The following is a 16,253-nucleotide window of genomic DNA, read 5'->3' as shown; positions in this document are numbered from 1 at the left end:
TTCTTTACTCAGTACGGTAGCCAAGTCATCGATGGCTTTATATAAGCAACAGGAAAAAAAAAAAGGTAAAAATGAAAGAAACCTCCTGTCCGTCCCGTGTATTACTGTATTTTACACAGATGCTGACCGCAGTCATGGCCGGATTGTTCTTTTCCCTCAGAAGTAGTCCTGGGTGCACAGTGGGGGGGTTTCCTTTGCTTATTTATTTATTTTTTTTTTTAACTCAGCAAGTTCTGGCAAAATGTTGCTTCAGAAAATAAACCTTTGGCCGCAACTTTAGTGATATAAGAAGGATTAAAGGGAATCTGACAGCTGGGGAAGTGCTCTGAGCACTTACCAAGAACGATTCAACTAATGTTCTAGCCTGGAATATTAGGTTTATTTTAACCTTTGTTCCCTCTTTTATGTAGAACTGTTGGCAGTTTTATATAATATACTAGCCAGTACTATTCCTGCAGCATTGGTGGTCATTCCAGCTCAGCTGTATCCATTCATTTCTTTGTTTCAGCTGGGTCATGTGACCACCATTCTGGCGACCAGAAAATTGTATACCTACTTATATGTAATAGGAAACCATCTGTCCTGGATGAATTACAGAATATTGTCATCATCTATCAGCTCCCTCCTGACAGACTCCACTCCAGCTCCACTCTCCTTGTTCCTCTGTGTGACACCTGTGTACAGAATGCTGCTGAGGTAATTTCTTCCCTGTCTGAAGCAACCAGCAGAGCAGTGATATAGTGAGCGAGGCTATACCAGGAGCACCTGCACTCTGCTTTTTCCTATGTATGATTTGTGCAGATTCTCCAGTGTATTCTTTAGAACAGTGCTTCCCAACCTTTTTCACCTCGGGGCACCCCTCGGAAAAACAAATTTCCTCGGGGCACCCCTACTAAATAATGTTCTACAAAATAAGAAAACAGTGACTCACAGGTGACGTCTTCTTTGATCTGAGGTGTCAATTTCCCTTTTCCTCTCCGTCCAGTCCAGTCCTCCATGATGATTTCTTCCAGATACGTTTCATCTTTTCAGAACCTGCGAGACAAACAATTTATGCTCCGTACATTTCTAGCAACTTCCTTTCCTTTCTCCCCCCTGTAGGTTCCCATAGTAACTGCGCTGTTTGGTGTTATGTGCAGTAAAGTGAGTAGGAATGTGTGATGCCCCCTGTATGTAGGATCCCCTGCTGTACCCCCATGAGCTAATAATGCCCCCAGAGGTGCCCCCATGAACTAATAATGCCCCCATGAACTAATAATGCCCCCAGAGGTTCCCCCATGAGCTAATAATGCCCCCAGAGGTTCCCCCATGAGCTAATAATGCCCCCAGAGGTGCCCCCATGAGCTAATAATGCCCCCAGAGGTGCCCCCATGAGCTAATAATGCCCCCAGAGGTGCCCCCATGAGCTAATAATGCCCCCAGAGGTGCCCCCATGAGCTAATAATGCCCCCAGAGGTGCCCCATGAGCTAATAATGCCCACAGAGGTGCCCCCATGAGCTAATAATGCCCCCAGAGGTGCCCCATGAGCTAATAATGCCCCCAGAGGTGCCCCATGAGCTAATAATGCCCCCAGAGGTGCCCCCATATACTAATAATGCCCCCAGAGGTTCACCCATGTACTAATAATGCCCCCAGAGGTGCCCCCATGTACTAATAATGACCCCAGAGGCGCCCCCATGTACTAATAATGACCCCAGAGGCGCCCCCATGTACTAATAATGACCCCAGAGGCGCCCCCATGTACTAATAATGCCCCCAGAGGCGCCCCCATGTACTAATAATGCCCCCAGAGGCGCCCCCATGTACTAATAATGCCCCCAGAGGCGCCCCCATGTACTAATAATGCCCCCAGAGGCGCCCCCATGTACTAATAATGCCCCCAGAGGTGCCCCCATGTACTAATAATGCCCCCAGAGGCGCCCCCATGTACTAATAATGCCCCCAGAGGCGCCCCCATGTACTAATAATGCCCCCAGAGGTGCCCCCATGTACTAATAATGCCCCCAGAGGTGCCCCCATGTACTAATAATGCCCCCAGAGGTGCCCCCATGTACTAATAATGCCCCCAGAGGTGCCCCCATGTACTAATAATGCCCCCAGAGGTGCCCCCATGTACTAATAATGCCCCCAGAGGTGCCCCCATGTACTAATAATGCCCCCAGAGGTGCCCCCATGTACTAATAATGCCCCCAGAGGTGCCCCCATATACTAATAATGCCCCCAGAGGTGCCCCCATATACTAATAATGCCCCCAGAGGTGCCCCCATATACTAATAATGCCCCCAGAGGTGCCCCCATATACTAATAATGCCCCCAGAGGTGCCCCCATATACTAATAATGCCCCCAGAGGTGCCCCCATATACTAATAATGCCCCCAGAGGTGCCCCCATATACTAATAATGCCCCCAGAGGTGCCCCCATATACTAATAATGCCCCCAGAGGTGCCCCCATATACTAATAATGCCCCCAGAGGTGCCCCCATATACTAATAATGCCCCCAGAGGTGCCCCCATATACTAATAATGCCCCCAGAGGTGCCCCATATACTAATAATGCCCCCAGAGGTGCCCCATATACTAATAATGCCCCCAGAGGTGCCCCCATATACTAATAATGCCCCCAGAGGTGCCCCCATATACTAATAATGCCCCCAGAGGTGCCCCCATATACTAATAATGCCCCCAGAGGTGCCCCCATATACTAATAATGCCCCCAGAGGTGCCCCCATATACTAATAATGCCCCCAGAGGTGCCCCCATATACTAATAATGCCCCCAGAGGTGCCCCCATGAACTAATAATGCCCCCAGAGGTGCCCCCATGAACTAATAATGCCCCCAGAGGTGCCCCAATGAACTAATAATGCCCCCAGAGGTGCCCCCATGAACTAATAATGCCCCCAGAGGTGCCCCCATGAACTAATAATGCCCCCAGAGGTGCCCCCATGAACTAATAATGCTCCCAGAGGTGCCCCCATGAACTAATAATGCCCCCAGAGGTGCCCCCATGAACTAATAATGCCCCCAGAGGTGCCCCCATGAACTAATAATGCCCCCATGAACTAATAATGCCCCCAGAGGTGCCCCCCGTGAACTAATAATGCCCCCAGAGGTGCCCCCCGTGAACTAATAATGCCCCCAGAGGTTCCCCCCGTGAACTAATAATGCCCCCAGAGGTGCCCCCCATAAGGCCGCAGCTTCTCAGGATGCTTAAAGTGACAGCGCACATTTCCCGGCACACCAGTGTGCCGCGGCACCCCGGTTGGGAAACGCTGCTTTAGAAGCTGCTCAACACTGATCTCCTGCTTGTAAGATCTCACAGGGAGAATCCCCTCACAAGGAGACAGACTAAGGCTGTTGTCACACTATGTATGACACTGGCCGTCCTGTTTCAGTAACGGCCAGATTATCTTTAGCGCCACTAAGTTCGCACCTGCATCAGAACTCCCCACTGCACACAATGAAGCCAGCGGCCGGAGCCGCATGCTCCGTTGTGTGCACTCACATGTCAGTTTTTTTATGGCGCTAGGGATCCCGGCCGGAGTCTATAGATCCGGCTAGGATTCCCTCAGAAGGCAGCACTACGTAAGTTCCGTGGGAATCACGGCCATGATTCCCATGGAACTTACATTGTTTGAACATAGCCTAAAGCTGTATCTCAGTATACACTACCGTGTTTCTCCAAAAATAAGGCATCCTCCTAAAATAAGACCCCCCTAACTAATCTACCAAGTAGCCCAAAGTAGGGCACCTCCCAAAAATAAAGGTACCCCACCCCGAAAGTAATTTGCCCCCCGAAAGTAAAGCCGTCCACCACCCTTTGCCACTGCTCTCCTAACTTCCCATGATTGTCCTGTGCCGCTCACCCCCTCCCATGCCGCTCACCCCCTCCCATGCCGCTCATCAGTCTTCCTCCCCTTCTCTGGTGCCGCTCCCCAAAAAAAAGACATCCCCCGTAAATAAGACAGAGTGCCTCTTTGGGAACAAAAGTTAATATAAGGCACTGTCTTATTTTCGGGGAAACATGGTAATACTCTAAATATAATAGCTGGGCAGGAGCCCCTATATAGTGATTTAAAAGTAAAATCAATCAAGAGGGCTCAATACTAGGCCCAGCAGCGCAGGCTATATAAGCTGCCTACAAACAAAAAACCTGCTATGGCCCAAATAAAGTCACAGTAAATCTTTATTCACATAAATACATGAGTAGAGGAAAAACAGTGAGCCAGAACTGAGAATGGCACACACCCGGAAATCAAGGGATACATATAACCTGGCACTATATCGCTCATTGATAGACAGCTTCACTATGAGACTACTGATGGAATGTATATAAGGTGCCTTAGTGTAATACAAACGTAATAACGTAGAAAATGTACATATACAGGTGGTGTTTAAGTGCATAGACTCCTATCACAGTGTAGCATTACCTATTGTGGTATTTAGTATATACCAGCACTCCACTTGAACTTGTCCTATGCCTCATAATACACAATGGTTAATTGGTTTCCTCCTGTAACAAAATGGATTGAAGTATGCATAGGGATTGTCACACACACACACACACACACACGTTACTTCTGGAGGAATGTACTAAGCAGCAAACTGCTGTGAAAGCATGTGAACTGTGACCTTCGCCCATTCCGTAAACCCAGGCATCAGTCATCTAGCCACAAGCTGAGGAGTTTAAGATCCAGGACTAGCGACTTGTTAAGGGGAACCTGCCAGCTGGAAAAAGCAAGGTGTTATCAGAGTCCCTTCTTATTAAGACATTAAGAAGTAGAATGTTCTGGAAGCTTATAGGCGCCAAGTGGATGAGAGTTTCAGAGATGGGCCTGGGCAGGGGCGTAGCTAGGATTCATGGGGCCCCATAGCAAAAAAACTGTATGGGCCCCCATAAATCCTGTACCCCCCCCCCCCCCCCCACCGCCAAACACAGACATTGACGCACATATACACACACAAAGGCACCATTAACATATATACAGATACGCCACTGACATACACACATATATACGCTGTAATGTGATTACACTAGTGCTGATGTATACACCATGAGTATACTGTACACAGGGAAATCATCTCAGTGTAATAAGAAATACTCAACCAGAAATAAAAGAAAATGCAGCAGATATTAATGGTGGGTTCTTTTATTAGAGCCCAGCATTAATAGAAGCTGCTGCAGAACATCTTTGGGAGCAAACACACACATGTACACCAGTGCTACAGACATTGCTGATCAAAGGTCCTTAATCCCTCTCCTGTGCCGTCTGGCAGGTCCTGCTCCTCTGTTCAGCCCGCTCACCCGGCACTACAGTGAGGGGGCTGAACAGTGCAGTGGGGGTCCCTCTTCCTCTCTGGACCCCTGGGGGAGCGTGGTACCTACCATGAAGGCAGGGCAGGCTTCCTCGGGCCCCCTTCATGCAGGGGCCCCATAGCAGTCGCCTTCCCTGCCTTCACTGTAGCTACGCCACTGGGCCTGGGCCTAAAGAAAAAAGTATTTTACAGACAAATAGATACTAGCCAGGGGCTTTGTGCCAGATGGTCAAGGATTTATTTCATATGAAAAGATATTTGTTGGTGAGAGACCCGAAGCGGACATCTCCTCTGCTCCAGTGACCTCATGATAGCCTATGGTATGGCACTTCCCCTTGTACAAAGTTTGAATCTAAATCCCCATACACATCAGTTCCTATGTATTAACATCAGCTTTTTTAGTGTTAGCAGGCATAAGTTGCTTTTTATCTTTATTATATTCTTATGACTAAGGCCTAGGAAAGGAGGGATTGTTATGGGGATAGGGCTGCAGACTTTGGACCTTTCAGTCAATGATATGTGCACTCAGGAATAAGTTCTGCGAAAAAAGTTTGAAGTGACTAAATATAGTCTGCCATAATGCAGAGTCATGTATTACTGTATAAGTAAGTCAGCAAAAGCCAGCTCAGTACAAGTTCCCACCCAGTTTCACTAACCTTCTTAATCCCCTTATATAGTGTTATGGCATATTGCTAGGATATGCAATAAGTTTATGACCCTGGGGGGTCCAACCCCTGCCAGTCTGGAGAATGTACGGATAGAGTTTGGCATTTCTCCAGCATGGCTGTAATCCCATTGTATAAGGACCTGCAACTCAAATAGGTGACCAGGAGCATTACTTTACAGAGAAATTCTGATAAAATAACTTCATGTTAATAGCAGTACATTTCAAGAGATGAAAATAAGGTAGTCCTCCTTTAAAGGTACTCATCTGCCCTGATTCCCCCCCCACTGCTGTTCCAATGGTGGCAGTCCCCACTGAAGTGCTCACTAGCCCTAAATTTCCTTTGCCCACTCATCCCATCACTGGCCATAGAGGCGACCCACTTAAGACACAAACTGGCTTGGGTGGTGTTCCTTTGTGTCAAGAAATGGGCAGGAAATGGTGAGCAGCAGGGACTGAGCACTGTTGGATCATCATTGGCATGGAATCACAGCAGGTGAGTGACTTAGGTTCTGGCTAGTAGGCAACCGGGCTCACCTCGGACCGTCTTGGTTCAGCTACCAACCAGAACCGAACACCCAGTTACACGTTTTTTGCTGCCACCACACGTCACAATAAGGCTGACGTGACGCCTTACCCTTATGCACACCTAAGGCAACTACAAATTACATCTATCACAATCTTATGGTAATCACTTACCCCTGGTAACGTTTTACTTCAGAGACATAGGGCCTTTTTAGAACACAGGAAAGCTCTTATTAAAGTGAAATTTAATATCAAATAAAAAAGGACAGTGCATACAGTACAGGTCACAATAAAAAAAAAAGAGATGGTACAAAATATACAGACACATACATACACAGTAAAAACAGTTCTTAAAATAAAAAGGAGAAAACCAGAACCTACTTTGCTATCGGGCTGTTTGGAACTGGAACGCTATGGGGATTAGCAGGAACGGCGGGCCAACACACTCATAACAAGTTCCCCAAGTGTTGAACTGGCCAGATTTAAAAACAAAATCCCCAGGCAGCAACTTTAACCTCTTAGCACAGTTTGACATAAATGTAAGGTACCTTGTTCATGAGGGGACACAAGAGTGGTGCCCACTGAGGATAGTGATTAAGATTGATGGCCCTCATGCCGTACTGCGGTGGGGATTGTCACAGTTGATAGAGATTGTAGACATGTAACCATTGTGATGCCGCTTTAGAGATAGTAGCTTTACAGATGAGGGGGGGCTCTCTTTATTACCAGATTACTATTTCCAGGGTTGACAGTTCTGACCCCGAGATGATGCTTGTTAGTGTACATTAACCCTTTGAGGACCAAGCCCAAAGTGACCCAGTGGACCGTGACAATTTTTATATTTGCGTTTTTGTTTTGTCCTCCTCCCCTTCTAAAAGCTCTAGCACTTTCATTTTTCTATCTACAGGGCCATGTAAGGGCTTGTTTTTTTTTGTTTTTTTTTTTGGTAATAAGTGTACTTTGTAATAGCGTCTTTCATTCTACTATAACATGTATGATGGAACCCCAAAAATATTATTTATGAAAATATAAATTGGTGAAATTGGAAAAAAGAATGCAATATGGTAACTTATGGGGGGGTTCCTGTGTCTACGTAATGCACTATACGTGACATGATACCATTATTTTATAGGTCAGCCCGAACACAACCATATGCAGGTTTACACAGATTCTCTAATGTATTTTTTAATGAAATCCTTTTTTTTTGCAATTAATTGTTAATAGAATGGGCCTATTGTGATGCTTATAACCATTTTAGTTTTTCACCTATGGGACTGTATAGGGTATAATTTTTTGCGCCATAATCTCTAGTTTTTATTAATACCATATTTGTGTAGTTTGGATGTTATCTATATTTATAATGTAACAAAAAACTGCAATCCTGGTGCTTTTTTCCCTCTTTTCGTTTATGCCGTTTGGGATGCCGATTATTATATTTTAATAGATTGGATAGATTTTATATGTTTTATTTATATAATGGGATAGGAACATTTTTCCTTTTTTTTATTTTACACATTTTAAGTCCCCCTGGGGGACTTACATGCAATCATTAGATTGCATACTCTGTAAAGTGCTATGCCATAGGCATAGCATTGATCATTGTAATAGGCGCTCTGCTCATAGAGCCTGCCTGTGGCAGAATCAATCAGCAGAGCGCCGATCAGACCACACGGAGGAAGGTAAGAGACTTTTGGCGTTCCGTTAAAACTATCGGGATCCCCGCAGTGTCCCCCGGAGCGCACTTCATAGCACCTTCATAGCGTAAGGTTACATCAAGGGTCGTCTGGTGACAGACATCCATGATGTTACTGTACTTCATGGGTCATCTAGGGGTTAAAGGAACAGTGTAACAGCTAGGAACACTAATAAATTAAGTTATATAAATGCAAAGTTAGAATAGTCTAGATTCTAGACTATTCTAACTTTGCATGTATATAGAATATTATACAAAAAATACACCCATGATTCGGTAGTTAGTTTACCCTTCAAAGAGAAACTGTCTCCCAGAATTTGCATAACCAACTTATTACATGTAGTGTTGAGTGGACCTGTCAAACTGTTCAGGTTCTGCGATGTTCTCCAAACCTGAAGGCTCGGCATGTGATTCCCCACGGCTGCAGAAGTTGTATGCCACCCTAGGTAGTCCTGGAAAACATGGGGACAACCATAGGCTGCATCCAGCTTCTGCAGCTACAGGGATTTAATGCTAAGTCTTCGAGTTTGGAGAACATTGCAAAACCCAAACAGTTTGACAGATCTGCTCAATACTATTTACATGTGCATATAGCATCCATTGCAGTGAGAGCAATGGTGCCTGTATACACCATCTCCAATGGGGTTATAGTGGAAAAATTACTGAGAAAGTTAAAGGGAACCTTTTTAAGTAAGTTTTTATCCCCTAAACCAGTACTAGTACCTGAAGGATGTGCGCCATTAGTTCCCTCCTTCAGATTTTATTAGTTACCCAAATAAGTTTGTTTTTATGATAAAACATGTGATTTCCTTACTGCATTGTACGCTGATGAGCCATATCAAGTCAAGGAGGTAGAGACACTGCCTATACAAGTCAAGCTGTAATCCCACCCAATGAGGCTTGGGTCATTGGATTACAGGATTGTGATGATGATTCCTATACTTGGGGACATCAGGGCCCTTTCAGACGGGACAATGTGTGGCCTTATGCAGTGCTTTTACAAGGTGGGAATAATCGTGCAGCCGTTCTGCGTGAACAATCGCTGTGTCATTTGTGCAGCCATTTAAATGCATTGCTATCGGCCAGACAGATGTGCGACCGAAAATGATTTTACTGGATGTATAAAAGATCAAATCCGCTGACAAGTTCATTAACGATTATCAGTTTGTGTAAAAGGGCCTTCAGTCTGGCCATGCTGGGTGAGATCAGGCAATAAACTTTGACAGACTCTTTTAATGCTGTCTATTAGTGATGAGCAAACAGGACAGTGTCCATGTTTGGCCGCGTGGCGTCCGATGTCTGGAGTAACTGGATGCCCCCCAACAGCTGCCAGGAAAACTTGGATAAAGCCTATGGCTGTTTCCATGTTTTCTAGGACTCCCTCGGACGGCATCTATTTTCTCTAGACATCGGTATATAAATGCCAAGTGTTTGTGTACGGCCATGTGGCTTAACATGGACATTTTTCTGACGTTCACTCATCACTACTGTCTATGATAGAAAGGTGTCAGAACATGCAATACATTGCAACTTGCTGTGTAACCGTAAACTGGTCAAAGTGCCCATAGAGACCCCTTTTCACCGCCTAGGGTGCCTGCAATGAGAAAGTGAGCATGAAGAATAGATCATGGAGCAATGGAAGATGTCCAGCAAGGTGTAGCACATTGTGTTTCACATCATATGGATGGCTAGGTGCATGTGTGTCACTTACCTGAGGAAGAGATGACACCAGGATGATCCCTAAGAGAAGACGACGAGTGCAAAGGCAGCATGATGCTCCAGGCAATGTTCTGCTGGGCAACCTTGGATCTTGGCTTTCATGTGGATGCTACTCTGATACTTACTACTATTGAAGGGAATGTGTCACCAGAAAAAAACTTGTTTATATTTTTGTATTAAATATATATTTTTTTAAAATTGGTGATGTTTCTAATTTTATTGGTTTTGGCCACTAGGCTAAAAACTAAGCTGAGACTTCCTATTCTGTGTGTGATGATAAGTAGGGGGCTGCTGGAAAGTGATCTGTACAGCAAAAGTTGATACCAGTGATAACCAAAACAATAGCAACTCCGCCTCCCTCTCAGTGTCGAATGACCTTTTCCCAGGTCATGGTGGTCACAGAGCATGTGTCCCATACAAAGAAAAGGGGTCTAGAGATGTTCATTGTGTCTATGTCTGTGAGGCTTGCCATTAAAGCGCCACTGTCGTTTCAAAAAACTTTTGAACATGTCATAGAGACGTGTCAAAAGTTTTGATCGTTCCGGGTCTGAGCTGGGAGAGGACCATGCTTAGCGAGGTCTTCTCCCGGCTCTTTCTGCCAACATGTCCAAAAGTTGTTTGAAACTACAGTGAAACTAAATGCTGCTAAAATAATATTTTATTTTGCTCAAAATGTAAATTACAATCAGAAAATATAAACAGATGTTTATATAACAAAATGTTTCAGTATCTGGGTCTAATCAGAAAAGACAAATCTAGATCATGCATTCCCTTTAAGCCAACATAAATGCTTTAAAAGGGTTATCCAGGATTAGAAAAAGTACAGGTGCTTTCTTGCAAAAACAGCACCACCCCTGTCATCAGGTTGTGTGTGGTATTACAATTTACTTCACGGAACAGAGCTGCAAAACCCACACTGCTTCTGCTTCTTACCAACTTTAATATCTTTTTTTCCTCTTTTCTTTGTAGGTCACCAATGAGATTACTCCGGTGCTGAGCTACTCCTACATGGTGGTGCTAGTGCCTGTCTTTCTTCTGACTGACTACCTGCGGTATAAGCCAGTGCTGATCCTCCAGAGCCTCAGCCACATCTCCGTCTGGTTACTGCTCGTCTTTGGGACAGATGTAATGGCCATGCAGTTTATGGAGTTCTTCTATGGCATCACTATGGCGGCCCGGGTTGCTTATTCTTCATACATTTTCTCACTGGTTTCTCCATCCAGGTATCAGAGGGCAGCGGGGTACTCCCGATCCTCTGTGCTTATGGGGGTCTTCTTAAGCTCTGTGTTAGGACAGCTGTGTGTCACAGTGGGGGGCGTCCCCTTTATGACTCTCAATTACATCTCACTGGGCTTCATGATATTCGGGCTGGTCCTTACACTCTTTCTGAAACGTCCCAAGAAAAGTCTTTTCTTCAACAAAAGGATTGATAAGCAACAAAATGGGGTTAACCAGGCTGACCTACAAAAACTGAATCCCGAAGCCAAAGTTGGGGGGTGGTGCACTGGCTGGAAAGACTCTGTGATTGTCCGCATGCTCTTAGAACTGAAAGGAAATGTACGCCATCCCAGACTGCGCATCTGGTCGCTGTGGTGGATCTTTAATTCTGCGGGGTATTACCTTATGCTGTACTATGTGCAGATTCTATGGAATGAGATCTACCCTACCATAGACAACCGCAAGGTGTACAATGGGGGTGTCGATGCTGCTTCTACACTTCTTGGTAAGATTTCTAAAGATATGTTATAGAACTGTTGTCCTTTGCACCAATTTTATTAATGTATTTATCCTGGTAACTTAACATAGTCATGTTACCTTCAGTGCATAGGAAGTAGTTCCACATTTTACATAAATCAAGGAAAGGAAATTATAGAACCACTTTATGGTTCTCTAAAATTGAGAAACTGTCCAGAATCAGATTAGCCAGGATCCGACTGTCCAATGCTGTGTCCCCTGATTGTTTAAATGACAAAGTACAGCACAGCTCTGTATGTCTAGTACAGGACAATGGAGAGTTATAGACTTATAGCTCTGCTTGTACTTCAGTTTTGCTAGTGACTAACCTTATATGTCACACAATAGGCCGCATAAGCAACATAAAAGGTGTTAGGATTGGCTGATTTGCGAAAGGCCCAGGAGGTGCTGTGAGCAAGCACCAATCACCCAGATTGTTGCTAGTTAAAGAAGAACTCCAGCCAAAAACTATTTTTTTTTTGTTAGTTCATAAGCAAAGTTAAACAAATTCTAATATACACTTATAGCACATATAGTGCTATCTCTCTCAATTTACTAGATCAGACAGGTTTCAGTTTTCTAAAAAAAAAAAAAAAAGTGATGTCACAACAGTCTTTACCTGCAGTATCAAGCAGGGGGTGCAGTATATGTAGAAATTACATGTAATGGACATTCCTGTGCTTTTCAGCTACCTTGTTAGTTAGCTTATTAGTTTGCTGCAGCAGTATAACCCCCCCCCCCCCCCCCCAACAGCATTTTCCTTATAAAGCTGCAATAGGGTTAAGCTCCTCCCCTTTTGTTGTAGTCATGTGACTGCTATACTCCAATGTAGATGCAGGACCCTTCTCGTATAACTGATGTCATCATATGTCTTACACATCCATTTGAAGCTTTGGCACAATTTGCCCAAATCTTTTGATTATTGGATTTTAGGGGATGTTGTATGGATGAATGATATGGTGTTATAAGTTGCCGATCCATTTTTATGCAATTAATTTTTTATGTCATTTTATATACATTCAACCTTGGGATATAGTCTTAGTTGATTTTTTTTTATTTTTTTTTATAATTTTGATGTATGTTTTAAATGTACAGGCCTAGTGCAATATGAGTTCTAATAATGTTATTTCCCTTTGGCCTCCAGGAGCTATCACATCGTTTTCTGCGGGGTATGTTAAGATCCGCTGGAGTTTATGGTCAGAGTTGGTTATTGGGGTGGTCACTGCTTTCCAGGCAGGACTTCTCATGCTGATGAATTCTACCTCAAATATCTGGGTGTGCTATGTGGCTTACATCCTCTTCCGTAGTTCATACCAATTCTTGGTTCCTATTGCTATGTAAGTAACTAATGGTTTATGCTTTCATTTGCTATTTGCAGTGTGTGATCACAGGTAAACTATGCAATTTTTTTCTTAAGTTTTCAGATAGCTAGCTCTATGTCCAAAGAACTGTGTGCACTGGTATTTGGAATCAACACCTTCTTTGCTACAATACTGAAAACAATCATCACCATTATTATCGCTGACAAGAGAGGCTTGGCGCTTTCCGTGCACCCTCAGGTAAGCTATGAGAAGTTCACACAATGCCAGATAACAGGTCTGATCACTGCTTAGGGTTAGTTTTGTTTTGGTTTGTAATTATTCAAAAAATCTGGTATCATTTAAGTTACAGTTAGAGGACATTGACCCAGATTCTATATATTTTTTTTTAACAGAAAACTATAGAAAAAAAATTATGGAATTGACTTAGGAATTGAAACTTTTAAAAATTCTAATTAGTTTGTAGGCAAAAGGGAAAGTACTTACAGATCTTACTGAGCTGTGGGAAAAATCTAAAGAAAATGTAGTGTGGTATGGTAATAGATGTTGGTTGTTCCCATTCAGCTGTGTGTAAAACTTAGTGTAAGTATTAACCAAATGGGAAAGTTATAAAAGGGAAACATCCAGGTAGGTTGATGAATATGTTTCTCCAGGAAGCTACCAATCTCACCTATATTGCACCTAGTTTCTGAAGTATATAACTTAGTAAAATAGTTCCTGAATATCTCTGCTATTTCCCTTGTATTATTAATACACTTGGTAGCTTCCTGGAGAAACTGGCTATTACTAGTTTATCCCCACAGCAAAAAGAAGAGCTTGATATTCCTATAACTACACTGGAATTGAAAAGAACAGTGATGGAGATAAGTGGCGGTAGAGCTGCCAGACTCCCTATTGAAATGTATAAATGTGCAGGAGATGGTATATTAGATGAATTTTAGAGGTCTTGGAGTATTCTTTTACCACAGGAGACATACCTGACTCTATAAGGGAGGCAGTGATCACCCTAATACTTAAAGATGGGAAGGACCCTCGGAGCCCGGAGTCCTACCGCCCTATATCACTTAATAATGCTGACGCTAAAATACTGGCTAAAGTGTTAGAGAATCATCTGCTTAAGATTGTGGATACTTTGATTCATAAAGACCAATCCGGTTTCACACAAAGAAAGGGGGGGGGGTAAACTATAATATCAGGAGAGCATTTAGTAACATTCAGGAAGCCAATAGTAGGTCTGATAATAAAGCAGTTCATACCCTTGACGCAACTAAAGCCTTTGATAGAATTGAATGGAATTTTCTTTGGTGTGTGGTAAAAAGGATGGGCTTTGGAGATTGTTTTATGGGGTGGACTCAGTTATTGTATAGGGACCCCTGACCTTTCCTCTATGTAGGGGTACATGTCAAGGGTGCCCTCTTTCTCCCTTTTGTTTGATATAGCCATGGAACCATTAGCTATTTGGATACGAACTAATGAGGATAAGGGTTTTGGTTATATGAATAAAAGTGAAAAGATCTCAATATTTGCGGATGATATTATGATGTTCCTCTCTGATGTCCAGTCGTCCTTGAAGAGTACAATAGATCTTGTGTGTATTCAGGGTTAATGATTAATTGGCAAAAATCGTCAATTATGTTCCTCCGAGGTAGTGAGATTATAGATAGTTGTCGCTTAAGAATTATTAGACTGTAGGAGTCATTTACGTATCTGGGCATAAAAATCTCGGTAGATATTTATCAGTATATTGAATAAAACCTTATACCTGTGATTTCTAAAATAGAGAATAAGATAAAGATTTGGACAAGGTTGGGTATTGCAAGAATAAGTATAATTAAGATGGTAGTGCTGTCTCAGATTTTGTATATTCAGGTAAATAGCCCTATATGGATAGGTCAGAAGTATTTTAGGAAAATAATTGGCATATGTAATTCTCTTATCTGGGAAAAACAAGGCCATTAGAATTGCATACAAGACACAGACATATGGGAAGAAGCAGGGTAGTCTTGAACCAGATTTTGAACTTTATTATCTAGCTGCACAGATGTCGTATTTGGTACAATGGGAAAAATATGATTTTGTGTGAGAATGGGGAGGACAGTTGAGTATGTCCCACCTTGACCTGCTTTCTTGGTTAGAATCTGGACCTAGATTGGGAAAAGATGACCCTATAAGATATATGCAACTCAGGGTATGGCAAAGAGTACGTGGTAGGATACTGCTAGACGGTAGTAATTTATTATAAATTTTCTTCTGCTTGTCAAGGTACATTTCATTCAGATTTATTCTTTTGTGTCATCTGCCATTTGTAATTTTGCTAAAAATATATCCTCTTTGTGGTGATTCCATTCTTTGTTCTAGTCAAAATTTGTATTGTTAGAAAATGTTGTCTATGCTTTGCAGTGTGGACATTAACCACTTAATGACTGAAGGTTAGTGATGCCCGGATGTCCAGGTCAAATTGAAGCAATATTCCTCCTTGTAGAGCCATAGCGCTTTTATTTTTCCACCTACAGAGCTGGTTGGATTGTCATTTTTTGCGCCATGATCTCTATCTTTTATTGATATCATATTGGTGTAAGAGAAATTTTTTTTTTAATACTGTAAATAATTTTTAAAAATCAGCAATCCTGGTGGTGTTTTTTCCCCGCTTTACGCTATTCACCATGTGGGAACAATATCGTTAGATTTTAATAGATCAGACAATTCCGCATGCTACGATATATAATATGTTTATTTGTATTTGTATATTTGGAAAGGGGGTATGATAAATGTTCATTGGGGCATTTTTATTAGGGTTTTTTTTTAAAAATATTTGCTTTAAAACTTTGTTTACTTTTTTTTTACAAAATTTGTATTGCATATATAGGTCCCTTAGGGGACCTATATATGCAATGCTTTGATTGCATATACTGATGAATGCTATGAAACTGCCCTGCACACATTAAAACCCCCTGCAGGGGGCATGTGCAGCAGGCACGTGTATAGCTGACGTGAAGGGATTAGGATTGTATTTTGTCTATTCACTGAGCAGGTGAGTGCAATTTATAGATATTGAGGATGCTTGCAAGATTGTTGGTTACTCTTTACTGTATGGAGAGGCCAGGCTGTGAAAGGGCTCCTGGCATCTTAATGAATGATGATGCTGTGATGTCCGAGGTGTGAATGGCCCCTTAACATAGTAAGTAGATGGAAGAAACATTGAAAATGTGACATCACCTACCTTAGTGAACCATCAATCAAACATCACTTGGCACATAATACAGAGCATAGAAGTAGCGTCAC

General features: G+C 42.9%; 1 protein-coding gene across 6 annotated transcripts in view; it reads left to right on the top strand.

The window, feature by feature from the left end:
- Nucleotides 1–16,253, top strand: part of SLC19A1 (solute carrier family 19 member 1) — a 64,651-nt gene that overhangs the window by 47,334 nt on the left and 1,064 nt on the right. For 5 of the 6 annotated variants that reach the window (XM_069983071.1, XM_069983073.1, XM_069983072.1 and 2 more), the window contains 3 exons: nt 10,888–11,641; nt 12,797–12,989; nt 13,070–13,211. In XM_069983071.1, coding sequence (XP_069839172.1) covers nt 10,888–11,641; nt 12,797–12,989; nt 13,070–13,211 — 1,089 coding nt within the window. Of the gene's footprint in view, nt 1–508; nt 697–10,887; nt 11,642–12,796; nt 12,990–13,069; nt 13,212–16,253 lie in introns of all 6 variants that reach the window. The other variant, XM_069983070.1, reaches the window with a different exon arrangement.

The sequence above is a fragment of the Dendropsophus ebraccatus genome, chromosome 9 (assembly GCF_027789765.1).
Source record: "Dendropsophus ebraccatus isolate aDenEbr1 chromosome 9, aDenEbr1.pat, whole genome shotgun sequence".
Lineage (NCBI taxonomy): Eukaryota > Metazoa > Chordata > Amphibia > Anura > Hylidae > Dendropsophus > Dendropsophus ebraccatus.
Note: the sequence above shows the minus strand (reverse complement) of the source record. Positions and strands in the feature narration are given on the sequence as shown.